At 44.8% G+C, this 22,947-nt stretch overlaps 2 protein-coding genes and 1 long non-coding RNA gene across 5 annotated transcripts in view; 1 reads left to right on the top strand and 2 right to left on the bottom strand.

Annotated features, from left to right (window-relative positions):
- Nucleotides 1-244: 244 nt before the first annotated feature.
- On the top strand, nucleotides 245-5,118 carry serping1 (serpin peptidase inhibitor, clade G (C1 inhibitor), member 1). The gene is made up of 10 exons (XM_010903888.5): nucleotides 245-336; nucleotides 663-710; nucleotides 1,094-1,373; nucleotides 1,837-2,157; nucleotides 2,259-2,474; nucleotides 3,103-3,246; nucleotides 3,370-3,573; nucleotides 3,704-3,843; nucleotides 3,944-4,166; nucleotides 4,545-5,118. The coding sequence occupies exons 2-10, from the start codon at nucleotides 663-665 to the stop codon at nucleotides 4,790-4,792; spliced, it is 1,824 nt and encodes a 607-aa protein (XP_010902190.3). The 5' UTR covers nucleotides 245-336; the 3' UTR covers nucleotides 4,793-5,118.
- On the bottom strand, nucleotides 4,704-8,837 carry LOC117594096. Its single transcript, XR_004575469.1, has 2 exons — nucleotides 6,865-8,837; nucleotides 4,704-6,229 (listed from the first exon to the last, which is right to left on the bottom strand). It is a non-coding gene; the product is annotated as an uncharacterized LOC117594096 (long non-coding RNA).
- A 308-nt stretch (nucleotides 8,838-9,145) lies between these two features.
- doc2d (double C2-like domains, delta) overlaps nucleotides 9,146-22,947 on the bottom strand; it is a 43,789-nt gene continuing 29,987 nt past the window's right edge. For all 3 annotated transcript variants that reach the window (XM_010903889.4, XM_010903890.4, XM_013131137.3), the window contains 3 exons: nucleotides 12,517-12,598; nucleotides 11,760-11,856; nucleotides 9,146-9,361 (listed from right to left, as the gene is read on the bottom strand). In XM_010903889.4, coding sequence (XP_010902191.1) covers nucleotides 9,222-9,361; nucleotides 11,760-11,856; nucleotides 12,517-12,598 — 319 coding nt within the window. In that variant the 3' untranslated portion in view covers nucleotides 9,146-9,221. The remainder of the gene's footprint in view (nucleotides 9,362-11,759; nucleotides 11,857-12,516; nucleotides 12,599-22,947) is intronic.

The following is a 22,947-nucleotide window of genomic DNA, read 5'->3' as shown; positions in this document are numbered from 1 at the left end:
GGGTGTGTAAATGTTTAAAAAAAAAAAAAATTCAGTACAAGGGGAGGGTCATAACCGGGTATTTAAAACAAAAACAAAAAAAACAAACAGAAAAAACGGCCAACATTTCCAAATTTCCAAATAACCATGTGATTTTGGGTAAATCGGCCCGTACAAAGTGCAAATACACAAGACCTTTAAACAAACAATAAGCAGTTTTTGGTGAAAGGTTGTGGTGAAAGTGAGGACGGACACACAAGGTCTCCGGCAGTAGGACGTGTACCTTTTTTCAGTGGAGAAACAACATAATCACTTGTGTGTTGTATCAGAAGCTGTATTATTCGCAAGCGACCTGCAGTGAGTATTTTTTTAATGCATTTTGAAATATCTAGCATTGACCATCACATAATAAAACCATCTCATGGGCAATAACTGAAGGTATAATTAAAGTAATTAGTCTAGTCTAGCTCCTTGCTGTAAATATTATTGCTAAGTGAATTTAATAATCTCATTGTGCTTAAATAGGAAGAATATGGGCGAATTACAAATCAGACTAAGTAAGAATAATAATGCGTGTCAATCAGAACTGGTTTGCTTTTGTGTCTCATTGATTTTCTGAATTCACTGTCCACTTGTCCACTATGTTTTCTCGTCCCACTTTACCCCCCCTTCGTCTCCACTAGATGAGGTTTTCAGTCCTGTCGTGCTCCTCCCTCCTGCTCGTCCTCGAGGTAAACACAAATGCACTCTTTCCTGGAGACAGGTTTGGCTCACACCTGCGCTCCAAAAGCATGTTCATCGCCGAATATCTGAGAGGGCTTTTTAGTCACAGGCTCGTAGTCACAAAGTGCTGATCTGTTTGAGTGTTCAGATCAAACGAAATACGATTATATGAACTAGACGTCGCAGACCTGAGGCTGGATCAGCACTCCTCCAAATCAGGCACTTTTTGAGCGTAGGCTCAGGAGAGTAGGCTTAATCTAGTTCTGGGAAACCTGCCCATATTGAATTGTAATATTAAACTGGTTTTCAGGACAAATGCAAACACGCCTCATTGTAAGTTACAGCCTCCTCCATCCTGTTGGGTTATTTGTCTCCCTGTCTCTCCATCCAGCTTTCCTCGTTCTCTATTGGGTTCGTGCAAGTTGAACCTGGCTCCATACTGGTTTTACCATGCCTCCCTGGACAAAATAAAAACAGTTTTGCCGGGGCCAAGATCACCTGGAAATACAAGGCATTACTGGTTCCCGACCACCAAATGCCACTCGAGCTCTCTGAAGATGGCTTCTATTTGGAATTACCTTCTGTCAGTGCTGCCGACAGGGGGGAATATGAATGTGTGATCAAGCAGGATGATATTGAATTGCGAAAAACACACATAGTCCAGGTTGATGGTGAGGAAACACCTATTTCTGTCACAACCGCCTCTGACATGTTTATTGTCTACTTTGAAATAGACACTTCTGGCTTTAACGCCTCACTTGTAAAATGTTAGAATTATGTTTAAACTAAATCACGCATCCGCTTTTTCCATCTGTATTTATTGGTGTGCCTACACTTTTATACGTAGTAATGAATCTCAGGATCTATGATGGAGAAAAACGGGTCTTCATCTATTCTCAGCAGCATTTTCTGTGTCAAGCTTAGAATATAACTGCTGATTTGTGTTTTAGCCCACAATGAATGTGACCCTTTTTAAATGCGACCCAAAGGAAAAACTGGTGAAACGTGGGTCTGCAAATTTTTTTTATGAAGTCTGCAGATGAACAAATATTGCATGCATATTAAAGTTTGGTCTTTAAATCTTTTCCCCTGTTGTGTCATCTATCTGCTTGTTTGTTTTTTTGCCCTTCCCAGTGTCCAGCAGCTACAGCATGAGGGTTTATGAAGGCTCCAACGTGAATTTACCTTGCGAACGTTCAACCACCCAAGAAACCAAGTGGTACAAGCATGATAAAGAAATGATAAATGACACCCGAAAGCAGTTAAATCCTATGGAGATTGGACAACTGGAGGACCGAGGCAGGTTAGAATGGCTGTATGGGCCCCTAGAAAACGACTTGACCATCACACTTAACAGGGTCACCATGGAAGATGCTGGAATGTACTTCTGTGAGACAACTGAGAACGAAGGCAGTGGCAGCATTAACATCAATACAATTGAGCTATTTGTAGAAGGTACCTAAAAAGTTGCCCCTACTGTCTTCTTCTACACGCTCAAGCGCGGTTCCCTGTATATTCATTTCCATGTCTAATTTAATTCCTTATTCTTCTCTTAGCTAAGCCAACAGTCCCTCCTTTCTCCTGTGGTGAGTTCGTGACCCCTTGGGACTCGTGCCAAGACGAGACCAGCCGGTCGTGGGAAGTGATACTAAAAGAATCCTTGAACGAGTTTTCCATGAAACTTTATGCCAAGCTGAGCCAATCAAAACCCACAGAAAACATGCTCTTCTCTCCAATCAGCATTAGTGGAATACTAACCCACTTGTTACTGGGTAAGAAAAAATTGTTTTGTTGGTTTTCTTTAAAAGGGAATTTGAGGAAACGACATCCAACCACTGTAGATTATGTGTTGATACAGAGTGGGTGATTTGAGCGGGAGAGAGCGAGACGAGGAATAGATTTGAGAGCAGGAGTAATACAATAATGGAGTTTAAAGAGTATTTTGTGTGGGGTGGGTTCAGACATAGGGTACAATATGTGTTCATATTCCTCGGGTTGGTAGGAAGGATTTAGACCAGTGCTCTTCATTGCATGGCAGGTGGCCCACGATGACCGTATGTTTGGTCTGTGATGTGTCCACCGTTGCATTATGGGATGCATTCCTTTGTCTTCTGGTGGCCCTCACAATTATGTCTTTTTAACCAATGTGGCCCTGTTTGACCATTTGTGAAGAACACTGATTTGACCCTCCCTGAAGCTGGCCCACACTCCCAACACAGTAGGGGCTGGTAATACACCAAGTGTTCGATGCCAACCGCTGTGAAAAACCCAGGATGGACGCACAATTATACTCCTGTTGTAGACCTCCATTGATGAAAAGTTAAAAGTTAATTCTGGAAAGAATCTCACTGACTGAAACATTTTGTTTCTATTCTGTTTCTCCTAATCTCTCTTGCCAAGGCGCTCGTGGTGAGACGAGGAGAAAGTTAGAATCTGCTCTCTGTCTGTCTCACGACTTCTTCTGTGTTCACACTGAGATGAAGAAACTGAAGCTGAAACTTAGCGACACACTGAAGATGGCCTCCCAGATCTACTATAACCATAGTACTGCTGGAGCACAATTTTTACTTATTTTAACTATAAATTGATCTCTATTTAATTATGATACTCTCCATCACCTCTCACTGTCTGTCTGTCATTCAGTCTTTGCATGTCTCTCCCCCTCAGACATTAAATTAAGTGAGTCATTTACCAACCAATCCACGCAGTTCTATGATGCGGATCCAGTGAAATTAACAAATAGCAGTGAGAAAAATGTGGAAATGATCAACAGTTGGGTGGCAAAGCAAACTAACCATAAAATCGAACATCTGGTTGACTCTGTTCCCGCTAACACTGAACTGGTCCTCCTGAATGCTGTGTATTTTAATGGTGAGTTTACAGTGAGTATTTATAATGCTTGTGTGTGTATGTGTGTGTGAGAAATATGTTTTTTATGGTTAACTAAATGATGCATTTTAGCTGATATGAAGCTTGTGGATAATTAAAATACCTGTTACAGGTCAGTGGAAGACAAAGTTTGATACCAAAAAGAAACACTCACCATTTGTAAAACTGAATGGTAATATAGTATCAACGCCCGTCCTCTACAGTAACAAATACCAGCTGGCAATGCAATACGTCCCGGCTCTGATGGCCCAGGTTAGCATGGAAAAAACACCATCACCTAAACATGAAGTCACACACGCCCATACTAATCTATTGAATACTGGAACGTCCTGACCCTGCCTTTCACTTGTAGGTGGCGATGTTCCCTCTCTCGGGTGATAGCAGCCTTTTCGTCCTGCTCCCGCCCACTAACAAGCTCAAAGATCTAAAACTGGTGGAGGGCAAAATGAAGGACACGGCGGTTAGCCGTATGGTAGATGAGATGAAGAAGGCGCCTCTCCAAATGGTCGAGGTCAGTCTGCCCAAAATCAAACTGGACATCCAGACTGAGATGAACAGCCTGCTCAGCGATATAGGTCAGTCTGCCTGTCCGTCTCTCTGCATTTCAGCTAACCTTACCTACAAAAAGTCACTCATTCACAGGGCCGGTTCTAGACATAAACAACGTAAGTGGCCGTTTAGGGCCCCCCAATCAATAGACACTGCTAGGGGAGGGGCCCCAGATAAAATGTTGCATTAGGGCCCCCAAAAGGCTAGAGCCGGCCATGCTCAGTCATAACCAAAGAAGCTCTTCCCTTGTTCAATAGTGGGACGCAGAGTTGTGGGGTATTAGAATGAGCTAACCTTTTATTGTTGAACCTACCTTATCTTCTCCCCCCCTTTATTCATCTATCTACTTTCTCCTTCATATCTAACTCGCCCTCCTCTACTCGTGCACCCATATCACCCGCTAGGTTTGACCGAGCTGTTCCAAGACCCCAACCTGTGTGGCCTCGCGGCCGAACAGCAGTTGGTCCTGACAGAAGCCCGCCACAAGGCCTTCTTGTCTCTGACGGAGGAAGGTGTGGAGGCCGCGGCAGCCTCCAGCTTCTCCTTCTCCCGCTCCTTGTCTATTTTTTCAGCCCTCAGGCCCTTCCTGTTGATAGTGTGGAGTGACAGTTCCCAAGCCCCTCTGTTTGTGGGCCGAGTGACCGAGCCGTGACATGGAAGCGACGGTGAGGCAGAAGCATTAGGGAAGACGCCGCTTTCTCAGAGGAAACAAAACTGGCAACATCTTTTACCGTATTAATTCATTTAGATATTTAATCCAAAGGACAGACCAAACGCTTATCCACATTGGGGTGGCTAATGCTCAGCAGTATTGTGAAATTTTAACCCACGGGCTAAATGACCCTTTTGACGATATTGCTGTATTCTGTATCAACTTATGTTCAATGACTGTCAAAATGGGTTTTAAAATACATCCTTTGGAGGGCTTGATATACACGGCATGGTTATCAAAATAATTAAAAGATGACAACATCTCTACACCTGGTCTGGAAAAATTATTTGTTTGTCAACTGAAATGGCCGACAACATATTATTCCATCCAACTGTAAACACAGTAAGCCATCGAAACAGGTTGTTTATTTTGCGAAGTAGTTACACAAACCCACCACAGGATGGCAGTCACAACATACGTTTCACATAGAGATAGACAGTACACAGGGATGCCGCAACAATAGTCTTTCCCCTCATTCACTCACACAGTCCATCCTGTCTTCCCATTCCCCATATATTATTAAAGGAAGACAATGTCAATATCTATGACAGTAAAGGTTTCAAAGCAATGGCAGACTGAGTAAAGCACAAAACTGAGCAAGTTACCCTGAATTATTCCTTTTTTTCTTACACAAACAATAACTGACAAACAAACGAGTACACGACAGCAAGGACAGCTGTAACACAACTGATCGATGATATCATGTCAACGAGCATATCACTGTTAAGAAATCACCATTGGTCAATGATAATTACAATATCAGAGGCATATAAGACAATCATCTTTACACATGCAGTTCATGATCAGAATGTCAGGATACATAACAGTTTCCTTCACACAATGACAAAAAAAATCAAGTTCACTCGAACAACAACAAAATAAAAGTAAAAAGGAGACAGAGAATCCAGGTGAAAATAAACCATCAGATTACGCTTGACAAGAGAGGAGACGGCTCCCTTTTTGTTCAAAACCTGGCTTCCCGCGATAAGGAACAGCCCGACTAGGGAAGTGCGTAACCTACACGGACCACGACGTTCCACAGAAAGGAATGAACACATCTTTGATGACATATCACATAGTGACGTCGGATTATCATTCATCGTTTGATTATCATTTTCACTGCTGACACACGTGGTGGCTTCCAGTGTGGCCAATGGTGTGCATAGAGAGTTACAACTCAGCCAAATCTGAGGTCCACCGCCGTCTTCATCCCGTGTGTGCCCGCCCAGGGGGGCTGCAAAGTTTCGGGACAAGATTAAATTCTCCGTCTCTGCCTTTCAGTTCAGTCCCCGGCTTTTGGACGATGCAATTTGGAGTCTGCGTCACAGTCCACCAACGCTTGACATCTGCCATCCCCGATGACCCCTAGAATCAGACCTTTGTCCAAGTACGGCAATACGAACACAGAGATCCGACACAACGATTAGAACGGAAGAAAAACTCCTGGGCCAGGTTTTTCACAACACATCGATCTGGATTTTGCCTATTTGGAAAGGTTTAAATGTGTAAAAAAAAAAGAAGAAACAAGAGATGCTGACTTGAACGCATGCATGCAATCCTATACGATAAATCCAGATATATATCCTTGGAAAACACAGTACCCGGGACTGTGAGATGCCTGATTCAACCCAAGGGTCCAACCCAAACCATACTGCGGTGGCTCCGAAATTTTCCATTCCTGTTTTTTTAGTTCCAGTAACTACAATAGCTGATTAACCCGGCCAGTGCAGTGTAGCTCAGCTCAACAGCGTGAAAAATGTCCGCTTCAGTGGTTCCCAACGAGAGGTACTAAGAATTAGTACCTCAACAAGTGGTACTTGAGAAGAGCCATGAGACCTTAGTGTTAGTGATAAAATGCCGTGAGGGTGGACTTCAGTAACTCCGGCAGAGCGAAATGAAGACGTTACAGTGATCAGAAAAGGTTGGGAACCACTGATTTAAGCGAGAAACATTGGACCCACAGTAAAACGTGTCCACATGGGACCAGTGTCGGCCCACTGTTGGATATTTACCCACTTGTCTCTGGTGAAGGGATCCGTGGGTTGATTTCGATGTCTTCTTTATACCTGCGCGCACACACACACACACACACACACACACACCACAGACGTGGTGTTTGAGTGTGTCCCTGTCCTTTGATCCCGCGCGTACATTAGTCCATGATTGTCTGCACAGTCCAGCTTCCGGGAGGGATTGTTGCAACATCGAGTATAATCCATTATGGCCAAATCCCTTCTGCCTCTGGGGAAATCCATCACAGAACGCAGGGAGATATCTGCGGTCCACCACCGCCGTCTGGCCACACACTGTCGTTTCTTAAGCTCTCCTGGGCAGTCTCTATCTCATAAAAACAGATAACGTGGGTAGTCTTCAGCCTCCGTATTCTAAACAAACCCTAAATCTTAGACAAAGACACTCCCTGATAACATCCTCTTGGATCTGGCCTTTTAAAACATACAAGACGCTCGGAGCTTGAGCCCGTGCCTGAACACCACATCGTTGGTGTTGTCTACTACTGTGAGCAATACCGGCCCACTGCTATTCTAATTAAAATGTCAATATTTTTTTTGAAAGTCGGACTAAGGGTAGGATGGCTGTAATTAATTTGAGGCCATCCCCAAGAAAATCTTTGTGGAGCTTTCAGTGCCCTAAAAAGGTCAAAGGGCAGGGTTAAGAAAATATTCCAGACTGAGGCTGATCTGGGCCGACTGTAACACAGGAAATGTGACTAGGTGGACTGGATGCCAGAAGCCATAATGTGACAGACAGTCACAGTCAGACAAAAACAGGTGTGTGCTCGCACGCACACACACATACACACACACATACACACACACAGGAGGATATGGATATTGGACAAGCACACAGAGACAGTTCAGTCAGACGGATCCTTTTGTGCTTTAACGTTGTGGTGTGCCAGTTTGCATCAGAGCATCGACCACCAGTATAAAAAACCTATAACTTATCCAAGTTGTCCACGTCTTGTGGGTTCAATGTCTAGTAGGCTAGACAATTGGATTCAGAGGAGGGTAAACGCATGCTAACGCTGTTAACGCACCTAGGTGAATACAATTTTAACATCCATGATGCTCAATTAGCATTGTTAACACTGAGCGTGTTAAGCGCTGTCAGGGCTGTTAGCAGTGTTAGCGCTGTTAGCAGTGTTAGCATTCTTAGTGCTGTGGTAGCATACAGTTAACATTGTTAGCGCCATTAGTACTGATAGCATTGTTAGTACTGTTAGCGCAGATAACGCTACAACTGTTAACACAGTTAGCATTAGCATCAACTGGATGTTCAGCAGTCTTACCCAGCTTTTTTGAACAACCCGATGTAACAAGACTTTGTTGGGCCAAACCGTACTTACAGACTTATTTAGTATTGTAGTAAAAGTGCATGTCAAAGTTTCTACACCATTTGTAAGTACATTTGTATAACTAAAATATCAAAATATCAAGGGTTAAGGATGAATTTGTGAGCACTTTCACATTAGACACTTGAATATGGCCATTTTTACAGAGAATTTTCTTAAAAATCTAAAATGAATGTATTACCTTCTGTTATTCATATTGGAATTATAATTATATTATACATTATAATAGGAATATTAATTAGTTATATATTAAAATTTTACATCATAACGTGAACATATATTACAATTCTATATTAATTTCATAATATTATAATCATGTACTATTAAATTGAGCATTATTGCACATTTCATCCCTATTATTACTCTCTTCATTATCATTTATTCATTGCGATAATGGATGTGTGTCAGTCACTGTGTCAGTCACTGGGCCAGTCACTGTGTCAGTCACTGTGTCAGTCACTGTGTCAGTCACTGGGTCAGTCACTGGGCCAGTCACTGGGTCAGTCATTGTGTCAGTCACTGTGTCAGTCACTGGGCCAGTCACTGGGTCAGTCACTGGGCCAGTCACTGGGTCAGTCATTGTGTCAGTCACTGTGTCAGTCACTGGGTCAGTCATTGTGTCAGTCACTGTGTCAGTCACTGGGTCAGTCACTGGGTCAGTCATTGTGTCAGTCACTGTGTCAGTCATTGTGTCAGTCACTGTGTCAGTCACTGGGTCAGTCATTGTGTCAGTCACTGTGTCAGTCACTGGGTCAGTCATTGTGTCAGTCACTGTGTCAGTCACTGTGTCAGTCACTGTGTCAGTCACTGGGTCAGTCACTGTGTCAGTCACTGGGTCAGTCATTGGGTCAGTCATTGTGTCAGTCACTGTGTCAGTCACTGTGTCAGTCACTGGGTCAGTCACTGTGTCAGTCACTGGGTCAGTCATTGTGTCAGTCACTGGGTCAGTCATTGTGTCAGTCACTGGGTCAGTCATTGTGTCAGTCACTGGGTCAGTCACTGTGACGGTGCATCAGGAGGGGCTCCTTGCTGTGTCAGAGTGTGCCAGTACTCCACTTTCTTGCCAATGTGTTTGAGACACTCAAACCAATGTTTCAGTCTCACTCCCTTGGCATTTATGCCCAGTTCAATTCCACCTGAGAGGGGGAGAAAGGGGGAGAGGAAGGGAGGTGGGGGAGGGAGAGAAGAGAGACAGAAAGATGGAGAGAGAGAGAGGAAGATGGAGAGAGAGGTAGATGAGGGGAGGAAGGGAACGTGGACAGAAAGAGATTAATCAAATCTTTATCCTTCATTCTGCTAGGCGAGTCATCAATATATTTTTCACGTGAACAGATTAGCAACAAACAGACTGACACACACACACACACACACAGGAGAGAGAACAGCAAGATAAAGTGGTGAGATTAAAGAAAGGGGAATATTAAGAGGGATGAACAGTGACGCATTGATCGCGGAGAGTGATTTCTGTCTGTGATTGCAGTTGCTGGAGCAGGACGATTCAAATGCAGTATTTACCGCTTTCCGCGACACCGGAACAATCAAAGCTCCGTAGGCGACACACTCAGCGGCTCATTTGGCCCCCGCTACGCCCTGACGTTAAAACGTCACCCCAGAGACACAGAGTGGGAGGCGCCGGGTCAATACCGCTCTCTTATGCAACTCGCGCTCGCAGAAAACAAACACAGAGACGTCAGCGTTCGAACGTGGACGCGGCCCTTGAGCGTAACGTCGGACAAGCAGGCGTGTGTGTTTACGGAGGGACGCGCCACACACGTTCCCACGCATGCCAACACACCCCACCCCCTCTTTAGCTGTGAGGTTTGGGAGAGACTAACCGGGTTTGGAGAGTCGTCTCACGTGCCTACCTAATGCCCCTCGCTTGCTATTTCCACACTGAAACACACACCCAATAACCGTTTAGCAGGTTTGCCTAGGCTTATCACGTAGACTCTACTAATAAGTTTCTGTCTGCTTTCTCCAACATCACAGCCCGCAAACCACACACACACACACACACACACACGCGCGCTGGCACACACAAACAAATAGATCAATACCGTCGTTCCTAAGCCTGGAGTTGTGTGTGTGTGTGTGCGCGTGTGCGTAGTTGACTGACAGTCGGCGAGCTGCAGGGGTGATTGACAGGCACTGATGGATGAGATGGGACAGGTGATGGGAGGGGCTACGCCAGGTCCACCGCCCTCCCTCTCTTTTCTCCCCCTTTTCATTACCCCTCCCTCTCTCATCCCACCTCTGCACCCCCACGCCGCTGTCCGTCCAGCCCGCCCACCAAATCGGCGGGGGACACCGGGTACATTCTCTCCGTCCCCCTCTTTCGGTTCCTCCCATCCACCCCCCCTGCCCTCGATTGACTTTTCCTCCCCCAGCTTCTCTTTATCTCCCTACTCGATCGTTCTCCCTGACCTTACGGAGAAGTGTCTGACACCCCAAATGTTTCATCCTCTGCTCCATCAGTCCCCTGTGGGTTCCACCCACGCGTTCCTCTCCGCTCCCCCCTCCGCCCCGCGCCATGTTGCCAAAGCTTTTCCCGCAGTGCTAACAGATGTGGGTTGCCCCGTGTGGCAGAGTAGCGGTTACGATAACAGACGCGGGGGGGGGGGGGCGGGGGGGCGGTGGAGGACGCCCCGGGCGGCGTGTCAGAGAGCGATGGCCTTTTTTCCCCTGCCGTCTCCCTTCGGGCGCCCGGTTTATAACTCGCAGACTTCATTTCGGCGCCGGGCGCCGGCTTGGGCAAGGAATGGCAAGCAAGAGGGAGGGAAAGATAAGAATGAATGAAGGGGGCGAGAGATAGCAGAATGTGAGGGAGTTGTGTGTGTGTGTGTGTGTGTGTGTGTGAAATAGAGAAGGCGTGAGGGAGAACATCAGATGGAGAGAAGGAGAGGAAAACAGAGTGAAACACTTTGATCTCAAGGCCCCTTGGGAGGAAATCCATTCTCCCCCCAGCTGCCCCCGCCCCATGGTCCCCCGCCCCATGCCCCCCCCCCCCCCAATGTAAGCTATTACCTCCTGGGGCACACTACATGCAGTGCCCAGTCGGAGACTCCAAAAGCAGCTTGTACCCCGATGTGGATTGGGGATTTCTGTCGCCCTCGTTTTCCTTCCTTGTCGCTCTCGCTCACGCCCGCGCGTTTCCCTGCCTCTCTTTTGATCGTTTTTTTCTGTCACCCATCCCCACTCATTCAGTCCGTCAATACTTTCCCCATCCCAAACCACACGTCCTTATCGCTTTCACTGCTCTTCGATAACCGGCACCTCGCCCCGCTCGCGTTTCGCTCCTTCCTCGTCTCCTCATGCCCAATTATCCAATTCCCCTCTTCTCTGGTTCTCCCTGGTTCCTTTTTTCTCCCTTTCACTCCCCTCGCCTGCCTCCCAAATCTCTGCTCATAGCGCCGTGTCCCGTGTTCCCCTCTTCCCCGTCCGCCCACTTAATCACCCCCGCCGTTCTGTCGGCCGTTTCTTCACTCCCTTCTCCTCCCCTCTGCCTCCTCCTCACTCCCTCCCGCTTTCGCTCACCAATGAAGTCATTGCTCATCCCCAGGTCGTAGTCCCAAACGGAGATCTCCAGTGTCTTCTTCGCCAGCTGTTCGTGCGGAACTTCGTACGTGAACTCCTGCAGGAGGCGTAGACAGACAGAGTGGGAAAAGTATTCAAGCTTAGCGGGAAACCTGCTCAGATGACGGCCTTCAGCAAATGTGAATAATGCACTGACAGATGCATTAATGTTGATGTTAGGGGTAGGTAGCTGTGCAATATTACAGGAAATTTTTCGAAACAATGGCACACAGTATTAACAGTAATGTATGTTGGGAATGAGAAGGCTATAGAAGGGCAAACAAATCAACTTCAAAAAACGAATTACAGTATATCTATTACTTGACTAAAAACAGGGTTGTTTGGGTCCTGGATACTAATTAGTTGACTGTCGAGTAATATCAGATTCTATACTTTAGGGATCAAATAAATGTTTTGTTGAAATTGCGTTGGTTGCCAGTTTATAATAGAAATTATGCACATCATGGTAATGGCTGTATGCAGGCACTCTGCATTGTGTCATACATAAGGACATAATTTAGCCATGGTATATTCACCATATACCACAACCCTCAAGTCATATTGATTAAATACAAAAATATATGGTTGCCAAATGTGAGTCAGAGAAATGGGGAGCCAGGTGTTTATGGAGAGGATGCCAGGTATTAGAATTATGGAAGGTTGCCAGGTATTGGTTTATGAATTAGGGAGATATGACGCTCAGAGCGTGTGGACGTACCTCGTTAAACTCAGGATTGAGAGTTTTCTTTTTCACTGTGGTTTTGTACTTGGACTTTTTCCCCATATCAGGCTGCAGCACACTGAGAGAACGAGGGAGGAATGAAAAAGAGATATGGCGGGAAAAGCGAAGGGGTGGATGAGAAGTGTCACAGGGTTGAAGGAAAGTGAGTGGAAGAGAGACAGAGAAAGAAAGAGAGGAATATGAAAGCAGTGGAGGAGAAAGAGGGCATTCATATTAGACAGTTGACATTGAGCAAAAATGCATCTTTCCCTTCCAATTTGCCACAGGACTTGTAGAAAAATACAATATGCCATTTGACAATAAACCTCACAGGAAAGAAGGAAGAAAAGAACAAGAACAATCAATGTTAGAAAAATTATCCAGGTGTGTGAGATTTTTTAACCATGGTTTTCTGGGATAAGGGCGAAAGAAAAAAGCCAAAGATGCTAATCAGGGATGAGATTCGAAGAGTCAAAAGGTGGTTCCAAGAGCGAGACGGTGGGCTTTTGTTTTTTTGTAGAGCAAGATAAATTTGGGCGAAGAAGTCAAGATGTTTTTGCAGGAGGAGAGATATAACTCCCAACCCCAAGCCACCTTCAGCCCATCATCAATAACAGACCCTGCCTTACTAATGTCCTGCCAGGGTTGGGGTTTGTACAGAAGAACAAGATCTCAGGCAAACCAGCAAACCCAGAGAGAAAGAAATAAACCGTGTTGGTCCCAGAACAGGAGGTAGAGAGGGATGTGTGGCGAAACAAACAGACAGTCCAGCAAAAGAATGAAATTGGGTTAGAGAAGAAAAAAAAAAGAGACAGAAAACCGCCAAATTCATTGGAAAATATATATATAAAGAAATGGATAGACATTGAGAAGGACTGGGAGGGAGGAAATAAGGGAGGGATGGAAAAAGAGAGCAAAGAAAGGGTAGAGAGAGAAACAGAAAGAGGGACGAAGGATGAGAGAGAGTGAGGAGAGAAAGATAGAGGAGACAAATAAAGAGAAGAGAGAGAAAGAGGTGAGACACAGAGACAGACGCTGAAAGACAGAATAAGTGAGAGAAATAGAGGGAGGTGAACAAATTAGAGTGAAAGGGTAAGGAAAACAGCCAATTTCACAGAGAAAGAGAAGAGAGGGAGCACAATAGAGTTACAATTGGATGGTGGGAAGGAGGGCGAGACGACAAACAAACCGCCCCAATTTATAGCTCGCACATCAAAGACAAAGACGACAGCTTGCTTACTCAGCCTGAGAGGAACCAATAGATTCCCAAACGGCTCCCTGTTCCATAAACAGTTTTCATTTGAGTTGAGCTTAAAGACAACAGGCTGCGATTTGGGGGGCGTGGGGAAACCGACGCCCCCTTGTTTCATGTGCTATACAGCACAGTTCGGATCTGGTAGTTTTCCGGACTGAAGCACTCGTTAACCGCCTAAATATCTCACCTCATCTGTTTAACACGGAGAGGAAAATCGAGCACCGAAACAGGGTCAGACGCCACCGCTTTTTACAATTTGCGGGCGATTCCAACGGGTGGTTTTACACAGTCAATGCCAGATACAGCTCCTGAATGATGGTGCTGTGATATCTCAGTGGAGCGGTAGGCATCCCAGGGTATCCAGCTGCCTCTGCTCATTCCCTCCTTTAGTACTTGTCGGAGTCCCTTTCACAGGATTATTAAAATGGCAGTCAAACCACCAGCAGCGAAGGAGGAAGAGGTTTATGTTGGTCTTTGAGATGGAATAGCCCCTCGGCCACTGTAAACAGTGTTAGGTGATCAAACTGTACGAGCCAATTGTGTGGAATGTCATTTCTTGGAAAGGGATAAAGTCCCCCTGCATATAATGAAATAGATTAATGTCTATGGTTTTCAGGGGGGCTTGAGTCAGCCCTCTCCCATTCAAAGCTCTCCAGCCTACCAATCCTGGATGACTATTTTTTTTAAATTATTCATCCAAGTTTCTCCCATTTTTGACCAAAATTTGAGGTGTCCTATGTGCTGCGACGATCTTCATATCGTTGAACCAACTCCAGCCAGGGCTAAGGAGAGTCGTTGATTGGGACATTCGCACAATCCGAATGCACCACCGCCAATATGCACTGCCCCTACAGGATTCTGAACCTGGGCTGTGGTGGCGCTGCGATCCGGGGTCGCAGGGCGGCTATGCCATTCAAAAGGTCCCCACGTTCTAGTTTCAAACTGAAATCCTCCCTTTGTACAGCTCCACGTCACTCCGACTCATCTTTTTCTGGCTCTGGTGGAAGGGCCCTTGAACATTTTTAAGGGCCCTTGGACATTTTTAAGGAGAAGGTTATAAAGTGCATGACTCGCAGATTCTGAGAAGTCATTTGTCTTCCCCCTTGGCTCAAGTTTTTATATCTCAGTCGATTACCCTTATAGAGCTTAGGTTTGGGGTTCTGGCTCTGATTTTGATCTCATGATTTGGCATTTTTTGCTAAACTTCTGTCGTAATTCTCTTCATGTCAGACGTGTTAGTGCTGAGAGCCCAATAGTTTGAAATAAAAGCCCAATAGCTTTCAGAGACTAGAGTTGGACACCCCTGGCAGCTGCAAATGGTGTTCATCAGCTCTGATATCTCCACTGTTTAAACTAAGTTTAAAATACAATTTTGTAAAAGAAAAAATGGATGGAAAAAGCAACAACAATTTTTTTTTAGTTTACCAACACTTCTGAGCAACCTGTACTTATGTTGATCGAGGAACATAATATAACCAAAGTGCGCATCACAGCATGGAGCATTTTCAGGACAGTAACTTATTTTTCTCATCTTGTAGGCTACAACATGTCCCTAAACACCCATGCCTAAATTATTGATGGATTCAAAACTGTTTTGTTTTTATCAATCTCTGTATATCCATTTGTTAGTGTCAAAGTAGCCCAATCCTTATAATTTGTGCAATATGAAAATGATTACTGTAGTTCTCCAGTAATGTAAAATAATGTTCAATTACTTGAATAAAAGGCCAAACTTTTCCCCAACTTTACTTTTTCAAGACAAAACAAGCTGTAGTTTGAATAAATAAAGCCAATATAATGTATCATGCTATGATATCGTTTTATATGGAAAATAATGGATTTTGGATTTAATTTAGAAAATAATGGGACCTGGAAAATGATGCTCTAAGCATTTGTTTGCGAGTACTGGCTCCGTTAAATCTCTGAAGCATATGAGTTAGGCTGAGAATGTGTAGGGCGTTGTTCCAGAAGGAAGAGAATGTGTAGGGCGTTGTTCCCGAAGGAAGAGAATGTGTAGGGCGTTGTTCCAGAAGGAAGAGAATGTGTAGGGCGTTGTTCCAGAAGGAAGAGAATGTGTAGGGCTTTGTTCCAGAAGGAAGAGAATGTGTAGGGCGTTGTTCCAGAAGGAAGAGAATGTGTAGGGCGTTGTTCCAGAAGGAAGCTCAGGGCCTTTTTGTCCGCGGTAACTGCAGACAGCTCACGAAGCAGCTTGAGGCTGTGTCTACTGTCCCATAGGTGTGTGTTCTTATCACACCAGAACGCAAGCACAGCCACAAACACACACACACACAAACAGCTGTACAAACGCAGCCGCACACACTCTCTAAGCCTTTACACTTCAACGCTGACCTATGTCTGTACTCCAGCCCACACATGCTCTTCGGGTGTGTGTCGAGGCGCCCTATCCCACTGACCGGGCCAAACGCGATCTGGGATGATGTGGGGGGGGGGGGGGGGTCGCGGGTGAGGGGGGCGTAGCAGACGTCAGTTTCCTGGCTTCCGTAATCTCGGTTTCTCAGAAAAGACCCTTTCACCCACAAACACGACAAGATGGTGGGGGGGGGGGTGGTGAGACGGGGGTGGTGCTCCCGCCAACGGTGAGTGTAAGCCTGACGGACAGGTGGGAATCACACTCCACCTGCGTCATCCCAAACGGCGCCCCCACTTCCCTACCCGGGCCCTGGTCCAAAGTAGCGCACGGCATATGGAACGGGATGTCATTTGGGACTCGGGTGAATGTCAGAGAGATGGACGCCGTGTTGCGATGCTGACTCCTTCGGATTCTTAACTCACACGCGTCCCAAACGTGCCCAGTTTTCGGGCACTGTGTGCCGGTTTTGATTGGGGGCTCATAAAGGGAACTAGGAGACAGGGTGGGGTTTGGAATGCACTTTGACCATGTTTCATCACTGAACCGAGCAAGACTGACTGACGTTCAAATCTGCGTTGCTGTCACGACTGCGCCCTCTGCTGCCTCTCCTCCCACTGCAGCGGGCAGGCTCCAGCGGTCGACGTCACCGGCCTTCTGACACCACTGCCCATCTCATCTGTACATCTCACCTGTTGTCTTGTTTAGCGCACCTGGGCCTCATTTACAATCATTCCCTCCAATATACAGTGGGGCAAAAAAGTATTTAGTCAGCCACCAAGAGGCCTGTAATTGTCATCATACACTTCGTCACCGTACACTTCAACTATGAGAGACAAAATGAGGAGGAAAAATCCAGAAAATCACATTGTAGGATTTTTTATGAATTTATTGGTAAATTATGGTGGAAAATAAGTATTTGGTCAATGACAAAAGTTAATCTCAATACTTTGTTATATACCCTTTGTTGGCAATGACAGAGGTCAAACATTTTCTGTAAGTCTTCACAAGGTTTTCACACACAGCTGCTGGTATTTTGGCCCATTCCTCCATGCAGATCTCCTCTAGAGCAGTGATGTTTTGGGGCTGTCGCTGGGCAACACAGACTTTCAACTCCCTCCAAAGATTTTCTATGGGGTTGAGATCTGGTGACTGGCTAGGCCATGCCAGGACTTTGAAATGCTTCTTATGAAGCCACTCCTTTGTTGCCCGGGCGGTGTGTTTGGGATCATTGTCATGCTGAAAGACCCAGCCACGTTTCATCTTAAATGCCCTTGCTGATGGAAGTAGGTTTTCACTCAAAATCTCACGATACATGGCCCCATTCATTCTTTCCTTTACACGGATCAGTCGTCCTGGTTCCTTTGTAGAAAAACAGCCCCAAAGCATGATGTTTCCACCCTCATGCTTCACAGTAGGTATTGTGTTCTTTGGATGCAACTCAGCATTCTTCCTCCTCCAAACTCGACGAGTTGAGTTTTTACCATAAAGTTATATTTTGGTTTCATCTGACCATATGACATTCTCCCAATCCTCTTCTGGACCATCCAAATGCTCTCTAGCAAACCTCAGATAGGCCTGGACATGTACTGGCTTAAGCAGGGGGACATGTCTGCCCTGGATCGAGGGAGATTATCAGTGGTCTTGTATGTCTTCCATTTTCTTATAATTGCTCCCACAGTTGATTTCTTCACACCAAGCTGCTTACCTATTGCAGATTCAGTCTTCACAGCCTGGTGCAGGTCTACAATTTTGTTTCTGGTGTCCTTTGACAGCTCTTTGGTCTTGGCCATAGTGGAGTTTGCAGTGTGACTGTTTGAGGTTGTGGACAGGTGTCTTTTATACTGATAACAAGTTCAAACAGGTGCCATTAATACAGGTAACGAGTGGAGGACAGAGGAGCCTCTTAAAGAAGAAGTTACAGGTCTGTGAGAGCCAGAAATCTTTCTTGTTTGTAGGTGACCAAATACTTATTTTACAGAGGAACTTGCCAATAAATTCAATAAAAATCCTACAAAGTGTGCCTATGATGAAAGTTACAGGCCTCTCTCATCTTTTTAAGTGGGAGAAGTTGCACAATTGGTGGCTGACTAAATACTTTTTTGCCCCACTGTATATGTTCCCTCCGCTCCCCTGGTCTTTGTGTGTTACTGTCTCGCCATTAAGAGCATTGTTGGGCTATGCCATTCTTGTCATTAAAAGACAGTTTACCTTCGCGACTCCACGTTTCCTGCTCCTCATCCCTTCGAACCCCTGACCGTTGCCTCCTAAATAACTACTCCGACTGTAATTTGTAGATTAGCCTCAGAAATGGCCATCAGGTTGAGGCCGCGGTTTGCAAGCAAGTGCAGTTTTTATTGTGAATGTTACAGATTGTCATGGAAAAGAGTGAATCGAATGTCTGATGAAGGCCAATAAGTCTAAAACGTCCAAGCTTTAAAACTGACTGAACATATATTTTTTCCGGAACATATATTTTCCATATATCTTTCGACAGGAGCTCTTGCTCTGAGACAACACAAACAGCAGCCGTTGTCGTAACACTCAGATGCTTCAGATTTTGCCGACCAGCTCGACTGAGCACAAATCAAACAAACAAAAAGAACAACTCCCCTATGGACGATGAGTGACGGTGTGTAGCACACTGCTCCGACTCTGCTACTAACAAAACAACAGGGGGTGCGGTAGTCAACCAAAGAGAGAGATTTGTGGCTGTAGAAGAAAAGAACTGACAGCAAAACACAGCTCAGACACAGCCCTGCAAAACTTTAATATGGGCAGTGTATTTCAGAGGGATTTGTTAACGTACAGTGAGAGAGAGCGGTATACTTATTTATACAGCGGACATGTACACCAAGTTCCCAAATAACTGTCATGGAATGCCAAAGACTGAAAGAAAAGGTTCGAGAAACTAAGAGGAGAGAGAATCGAATGCAGCTCAGACAGAGACATGCGTAATAAGAACTCGCAACGGACGCCAGAGCAAAATACATTGACGTCTTCCACTTTAAAAACAAAAGTTCCTTGAATGTAACTCGGAAACTAAAATAGGAGAGAAATAATAGGGCCTAAAATAAGATGTGAGTGTAAAACCGGAGAGCACCTTGAGCACGCCATTGGCATACTAAACAACAGACGCTGTATGTCAGGCCAAGAAGAGATGAGAAACTACAAGCAAGACACTGCCTAAAATAAGATTTTTTACTCTAAAAAAAGACTGCCTTTTATGCAGCTCTGACGTTCTACGCAACACATCCCAACAGACAGCGCATGTTAGAAACAGAAAAAGTTAATTAACGATTAAAAGAGAGAAAAGCAGAAAAGAAAGAAAAACAAGGGCAGTCTTTTGGCACCAGAACTCTATCGCGCCACACATCAAAAGAGAGGCTGATAAGAAACCCAGCTCTTGCTCTAAAGTACAGGAACAAAGCAATGAATAGGCAACCAAAAAAAACAGCTTTCTCTATCCGATCTGTTTGCCACTTCCCTGCATCTCTTTTTTATCTTATCTGAAAGAAGTTCACTTCACACTGCTAAATAATTTCAATGGGAAAGTTGGGACAGTAGTAGAAGTTATGAATGAGAATACAAATATGTCTAGTGTTTGATAGATACACTTTCTTATTAATATTCCCTTTTGTTCTCATCTTTTGGGGGTTAGAGACAGTTCTTACTACCTATACACAGGTGACAGTTAAAATTTAATTGGTAAACATGTACATTGTGCACAAACCAGAAAGGTCAGAAACAGCCTTGGCATATGTTCTACACATTTCTGGAACTTTAGGGCCGGTTCTAGGCATAAGCGACAAAAGCGGTCACTTGGTTGGTCAGGGGCCCAGACTGGTAGGGGGCCCCTGACCGCTAGAGACAGCTAGGGGAAGGGGCCCCAAATGTACTTTTGCTTAGGGCCCCCAAAAGGCTAGAGTCGGCTCAGAATGGATGCAACACCGTTTTTCCACAAGAAATAGTATCATCTGGTGTTTCTCGATGGTGGCGGAAATGATAAGGCAGCGCTCCAGAATCCCCATTTAGTATTTAATTAGATTGAGATCTCGGGCCATATTTATCAACCAAGCGTGCATTTAGCTGTAATTTCTGGCACACGTTGAGATCCAATGATGAAATGTGGCCCTATCCTTTGTCTAGGTAAAAGAGCAGTGGCATCAAAGTATAGATTTTCTCTAGTGACGTGGGTGGAATATTTTAATCGTTTGCTGTGACTTTTCAAATGGAACATGCATGCCCCCAATTTTGAGCGGCAAACACTGGTTGTATATTGACTGTCAGTTCAAGCACTTAATCAGTAAATAAAGCCCATACTCCTGTAAAAAAGTCTAAATGTAGCTTTCTATTTTGTTTATTACAGACAATGTGTTTCGAACAGCTGCCTTGGGAAAAACTCTAAAATGGAATGAGGTTATAAACTCCGAATCCTATAAAGGAAGGCAGTGCATTAGAGTTAGTTGTCATATAGCCCACCATCTGAATAAGCGATTAATGATTCATGTTGATAACAAAAGTAGTGGGAATAAACCTGGGTCCGTATTCACAAAACATTTTATCTTACCACTAGGAGGACTCATAAACAGCACTAAAAGACCAACTTCCTCCTAAATCAACAAGTTAGGAGCTACTTTTAGCCTTAAGATGTTTTGTGAATACGGCCCCAGTTATGTTAAAAAGAGGATATTTCCTTCAATACCATTAGGCCAACTTAATTAACTTTCAATGAATAGACATTGAGGTGTGATTCAATTCGTTCTATTCTATCAATACATTATTATTAAAAGAATGTCCCCCAAAAAAAAATAAAAAAATGGTGCAATTCACAATTATAGACTTACTTTGTTGCAAAAACATGTCCACAATGGGTGTGGGAGAGTTGAAGATCAGAACGTCTTCTTGGACACACTTCTCGCCAAGCTGCTCCACTTCTTACCATGCTTCTCGCTCAACCAAGTAGTTTTAATGTGAGAATGTGCCTGATTCGCCGACCAGCAACAAATACGACTGAGCTTCAGGGGATCTCCTACCTCCAAAAAGGAGTCGCTCCAGCGTGACGAGGCGAGGCAAGGCAGCCACGTGATGGACCATTCGGGTAGGGGCCGTAATTTCGGCGGACCGAACGGAAAATCCCCCCAAAATAACATTTGTTTATGATACAGCTCATCAGCCATTTTCTCCACACGGGTGGTCTGAGAAATGCGCAAATCTGTGGGAAAAGTGCTGCGTGTTTTGTGTGTGCGTACGGTCACATGATAAAGGAGGCCCTTGGAGACTGAGCAAGCTGTGGTATATGTGGTATACAAAACATCCATTCTCGGCAAGCAATTTAACGATCACTCATGCCCCCTCTGGATAGGGACACTGTCATCCTTGAAGAGACCCCTCCAATCAGAATCCATTTGTTTTCCAAGAGGCGACCACTCAGAATGGCTTATATGCATCGCCGTTAAACTACTGAGGGGCTGATTGGTGCTAAAACATGCGCTGTGACAGTGCCACCAGAACGCTCATTCACTCAAGTGTTTCCTTTACTTTGGCACTTCCTCAATCATCCAGAAGAGGAAGTTGGAGAAGCATCATTTACGAGAGTCGTGAATGTGAAGGCGTCTAGTCTATTCATGAGTCATCGTGAATCAGGCTGTCTCAAGTCATTGATAGACCTTCAACTGACAACAGCTCCCCGGCTGTTGGCGCAATGCCTTCAGTGCCAGTCACAGATATCTTATGATGTATCCATTTGCTACTGTAACGCTCTCCAATAACATTCCCGTCTCACCCTTCCCCAGCGGAGCTGACAAACAACAGAAGCGGCAATCCTATTTCAATTGGATGAAACAGAGCGTGCCTTTAAAAACAATGTCATCATCATCATCATCGACAACAACAACACAAGCTAAAAGGAAAAGGCTATCGAGAATGAAAACAAGTGATGAAACCATAAAGGTATAGAAAATCATCCAAATAATTTTTCTTTGGTTTCAGCACGTATACATGAAGAGTCTAACAGTCTATTCGAATGTCTTTCTAACTCAGGAGTTGAGAAGAGCTTGAGTGCAGGAGTTCCCAAGCTAGATTTCTGAGGGGGCTCTGTTATGAAGGTTGTAAAACAAATAAGATGAATGAGAATGAGAATTACCCCCCCCCCCAAACAAACTGGTGGAAAACGTAAGAACTACCTGATAAGTGATGAAGCGCTGACATCACATTATTTTATCAAAAGCAATGGATTTCAGCACCTCAAAATAGCTTGTATTTAAGGTTTTTAAATGACATCAGAGCTGCAACATCAGAGCCGCCCACACTTCTTGCCTGAATATTCAGCTAAACGATACCCATTGAGCTCACAGGGGATGATTCATAACTGAACAAACTGGCACATCAAGCCCACCTCATTCAACCAATCAAAGGATTGCAGGGTACATGTAGATGATTAGTTGAATCAGGTGCTATTTTCTCAACTGTTACAAAAACAGAACGCATTGCAGTAACAGATTGGAAAACATTGACCAGTGACAGTTCAGTCTGCAGAAAGTAATATCCGCTGATGATTTATTCATTACACATTTTACGTATTCATGGCCTTCAGTCCCCCCTGTCATTTTGGATGGAGTAGAAGTAGCCTAAGGTTACAACGCGCCACTGCGCACCATTAATCAAGCACTAGAACAAACTTGTGCTGGAGACATGCTGTTTGAAATCATTACAAACGCTGTCATGCGGCGGTAAACTACGTTCGCCAAAGCCAATAAGCTTTCGTCGGAACTCAATTTCCCCCTCCATTTTATTAGGTTTGCCT

The sequence above is a fragment of the Esox lucius genome, chromosome 25 (assembly GCF_011004845.1).
Source record: "Esox lucius isolate fEsoLuc1 chromosome 25, fEsoLuc1.pri, whole genome shotgun sequence".
Classification (NCBI taxonomy): Eukaryota; Metazoa; Chordata; class Actinopteri; order Esociformes; family Esocidae; genus Esox; species Esox lucius.
This window is presented reverse-complemented; position numbering and strand designations above follow the sequence as displayed.